This window comes from Ceratina calcarata, unplaced genomic scaffold (assembly GCF_001652005.2).
Source record: "Ceratina calcarata isolate Rehan_Ccalc_2016 unplaced genomic scaffold, ASM165200v1 scaffold228.2, whole genome shotgun sequence".
NCBI lineage: Eukaryota > Metazoa > Arthropoda > Insecta > Hymenoptera > Apidae > Ceratina > Ceratina calcarata.
In genome coordinates, this window is record NW_017144642.1 from 8075 (window position 1) to 12789 (window position 4715).

Genomic DNA, 4715 nt, shown 5'->3' on the forward strand with positions numbered 1-4715 from the left:
AATCATATGGTTTAGGTAAACTCTTTAAATTGTAGGAACAAGACGTCCGAGAGGAGCAGTGGTGCTGAATTTAAAATTAATTTACCTACACATTATTGATATTATTTCAATTTTTCATATGCTATGATTAATCCTTTGAATTGCTGTTTATTCTCAGGCAAACAATTTAATTTTCTCAGTTTCAAGAGGGATTAGTATAGAAATTTACGGTTTTGTTGCTTAATAATTTATTATTAGTAAAAATAGTATTTGGTTTATACACTTACATAAATGTTTGTTGTTATATGTACATATTATCGAAATAATCGTAATAATCGTAAATATGTATCGAAAATTTCTTCAAAATTCTTTGATCAGCTTTCTCGCGATTTCGACCACCGTATAATGTTTCATATACACGCATCTGATATTATAAATTAAATAGATTAAACGACGCACTTAAAATTGAATTTTGTTCATTTGCAGACGAGAGACAACCAAATCTTTCAAGAAGGTCGCGACGTGGTGACCGTGTGCGAGTGGACGGACAGAATTTACCAGAACACGCAACCGGAGCACATAATCACGAACGTCGTGTCCGGCAGGAAGATGCGCGTGCAAAAGTACAATTTTCCCGATACGGTCGTTTGGAATCCTTGGCAGGAGAAGGCTCGTGACATTCCAGACTTCGGCGACGACGAGTTCCCGAACATGATTTGCGTTGAGAGCGGTCACGTCAGTAGTCCAGTGATATTGCTCCCTGGAACGGCTTTCGAAGCCAGTCAAATCTTACAGGTCCGCAGTGATACGATCTTATTAGCCTTGATTTGTACTACGAACAAGCCGATTAATACATACACACATAATGAGTGTCCTAATTTCTGTTCACGTCAAAAATTCTACTCACTGACTCTTTTTCTAATAATTTTATATAGAATCTAACGGTTTTATGACCCCTTACATAAAAACAATGTTAAAGCATTTACATTTTAACAGCTACTAGATATTACATTAATAAAATACAGTACAAAACTTCAGAAAGGGCCTAGCTGGATAAGAGGATTAAAAGTGTCCTTGAGTTGAATGAAGCGCCGCTTGTGCCATTCGATAGCTTATCAAAAAAGAAACATCCACTCCAATTTTGATTAAATACTGAACTCTGCTCAATAAACAGTAAATGTGAGAACAAACATATACAGTGTGTAATACTACTAGTAAGCAATATTTGAGGATCATATTCTAGGAGCCAAACTAGACGAAAATAAAGAGTGACAAAATTATGGTTCGAGCTTTGTTAATTAGTTATTGATAAATAAAAATTTGGCGTTTTTGCGCCCGAATCAGGCAATTCGACTTGCATCGTCATATGACTGACAGCTGATCGCCCTTGATCGATACACGCCGATACGTTGAAGCAAGTTCATAGCTATAAGAAAATAATGTACTCACCCTGTGTGCTTCGAGGCAGAAAATATGTAAGAAATGTAGCCTGGCGTATAACCTGATTACTCGGTATATCCACAAGACCATATCGAAATTCGCTCTATGGGATTTTCAAGTTAAGAGGGCATACACCTTTTCGAAATTTCACTGTCATTACAGTGCATAAAAGTGCATTCCAGATTTTTATGTAAAAGAATTATTTTTAACACTTTTATTTTTCACGGTTACATTTGGCAAGGGAAAAATTTGAAAAAATTCTCAGACATGTCCAGCTACACTACGATCATGTTAGAATTCTCTCAGATTTTTCACAAGGCGTTAAACAAGGAAAAACTTGAAAAAATTGATGTTTCGAATTTTCCCGATTACTACCCCCCTGGTTGAGATATAGGGCTAAAAATTGGAATGAATGTACCTTTCTTGATAAGCTATCGAATAGCGCAAACACTTGCAAGGACACTTTTGACCTTCTTATCCGGCTAGGCCCTTTTGCAAACCTATTAAAAATGTTATTACATCTTGAATTCTTATTCTTCGAATGACAGAATTTTGATTTCATTTATGAAAAGATATAAATGGAACAATGACAAAATTTTGTAATTTTGTAATATATCATAATTAAGAGATTGTTTTTTCTAGGTAATGTGAGTAGAGGGTGGACCAACGTCGCACGCAACACCGGGAAGCGGTGCGAACACGTTGCTACCGGTTTCTTCCGCATCGGGTACCGTTTGGCCATCTGCTACTGGATGGCTATACATGCCTCCTCCACCGCCACCGCCACCGCCTCCACCACCACCTCCGCCGCCCCCGCCGCCATCGTCGGCGCCGTCGACCCACTTACATGCCCACTGCATCGCTCAAACTTGCACCATATGTTCTCTCAATCTCTGAAACTGTAAGTAAGGTAAAGTGTCGAGTTATATGATATATAATTCAGTTACGTCACGCTCAGATATATCATTTCTTTAACGATGGGCGAATGTTCCTAACGAAGAAACTTGCTGCTTTAGCTTTCGCGAGGAATTAGCGGAATTAAGATTAATTTAGATTGTTCGAAACGGGAGAAATGCTCTGTTCGAACTGAAACAGTGCTGTTCTTGTTTACTTGTACATTTGAGTTTCTTAATTGAATCGTTTTAAAAATACATGTGAGCCTTAGACGCTCAATGAAAAGTATATTTATAGCAATAAATTATGGTTTCGTATTTCGTTCGTGATCCTTTCTCAAAATTATCGATGATAGACTGCGGATCGTATAAATAAAACTGAATGTGCAAAAAATATAAACATGCAATGTATAAAAGTGTAGAAAATATAAAAAACAAAGTGCGTATTGCAATACTTAAATGATAGGAGAAACACTTCTTGTTCAATTTCTACCATAAATAGTTTATTTTGTATGAAAATCCGCAGTCTAGTAATAAAATTGTAGCGATTACCGAGACGTGTAAAGACAGACGCGTGACTCGGACATTTATCAACAAAATTTTTAACTAATTTTCCGATTAGAATCGTCGTCGCGAATGATAAATGTAAGAAAAGATTACACGTACGTAAGCTGTTCACATTTTTATATTAACACCCGTTTTGTTGATATATTAAAAAAAACATTCCGTACATTTTTATCGCTAGCGTTTGTACTGTCTAAATTTCCTTATCATCAGTTAATTATTTTATCGCATGGGTACGTTAAGGATTCCTCGACTTCGGATGTTCATGTTCGAGAAAATGTGAGAAACATGTGACACTTGTGCACGAAAAAATATGTAAGACATATACAGGAAATATTTAGGACGTTAGGTGTTTTTATTTGAGAAGTATAAGGAAACAGGATGACAATCTGAAAGTAATAGAGATTTACTTAGAGATCTACATAGATTTATTATAATTTTTGCGTATCGGCTAAGTTACACATAAATTAAACAGCTCACATCTATCCACAACTTGCCTTATGATTTACTTCTTTTATATTATTATTATTATTATTATTATTATTATTATTATTATTTAATTGCTTAGCCTTCTGGCGTTGGCAGACTTCCGTATATATCGTCTCTTACAGTACATTGTTAATCCTTCTTTCCGGCTGTTTGTACATTCCTATTCTTAACATACTACTTTTAAATTTAAATTAATCCTATTCGCCTCCTTTCTTTCGACTGTAATTACTAATAACTCTTAGCCTTCACCTCGCACTTTGCTTAAAATAAAATGTACTTTCTAAAACACTGTCGAAAGCGGAAATAAATGTTGTTTAGAGTAATTAACATTGAAAAGAGATAAACGAAACTTAACTCGCACTTCTTCACCTAAACTAAATTGAATTGTTCTTTCATAGCATTGCTCCATCTTGCTTGAAGTCAAATTGAAATAAAATTAAATTGAAGTAATCTTTAATCTCTATCCGAAAAAGAAACAAAAACACATGTTATTCTTTCCCCTTTTTATTCTGCCTTCCTTTTGAACACTTTTCACTTTCTTCCCCATACCTTTCATCTACTCTCTTCAGAAATCCCTACCTATTGTTGAACTTGTCCTACTTCCCAATATTCTCCTCTGTTTTAATACCTTGTACATAGTAACTCCTTGAACAGCGCTTTCGTTTTCTTCCTCCGTGCCCCACATTCTCTCTTCTATCGTCACTCTTACATTCCTTCTCCTGCTTTCTTCCTCTCTCTCCTTATCAATTCATCTACCTTCGCTCTCCCTGCTTTTTCCCTCTCTGTTACTTTATAATTTACTTAACATTATAATTATTTTCAATCTTATTTTATCTTACTTTTATTTCTGATCTATGGTTTCACATTAGACATTTCTACTCTTTCCTACAATACTTCCTTCCTTCTTTCTTCCTTTTTGTTCCCTTTAATCATTCTATGGTCTTTGATTTCATATTAAATTCTACTCTCTTCCTCGATATTATTATTATTATTATTATTATTATTATTATTATTATTATTATTTAATTGCTTAGCCTTCTGGCGTTGGCAGACTTCCGTATATATCGTCTCTTACAGTACATTGTTAATCCTTCTTTCCGGCTGTTTGTACATTCCTATTCTTAACATACTACTTTTAAATTTAAATTAATCCTATTCGCCTCCTTTCTTTCGACTGTAATTACTAATAACTCTTAGCCTTCACCTCGCACTTTGCTTAAAATAAAATGTACTTTCTAAAACACTGTCGAAAGCGGAAATAAATGTTGTTTAGAGTAATTAACATTGAAAAGAGATAAACGAAACTTAACTCGCACTTCTTCACCTAAACTAAATTGAATTGTTCTTTCA

General features: G+C 34.8%; 1 protein-coding gene across 1 annotated transcript; it reads left to right on the forward strand.

Moving 5' to 3' along the window:
- Window positions 1-465: 465 nt before the first annotated feature.
- On the forward strand, window positions 466-2148 carry LOC108622553 (glucose-6-phosphate 1-epimerase-like; the record flags this gene model as incomplete). The annotated part of the gene is made up of 2 exons (XM_026811579.1): window positions 466-774; window positions 2062-2148. Coding segments are annotated over 2 exons (318 nt in total), but the record flags the coding sequence as incomplete, so codon positions are not given.
- Window positions 2149-4715: the final 2567 nt, after the last annotated feature.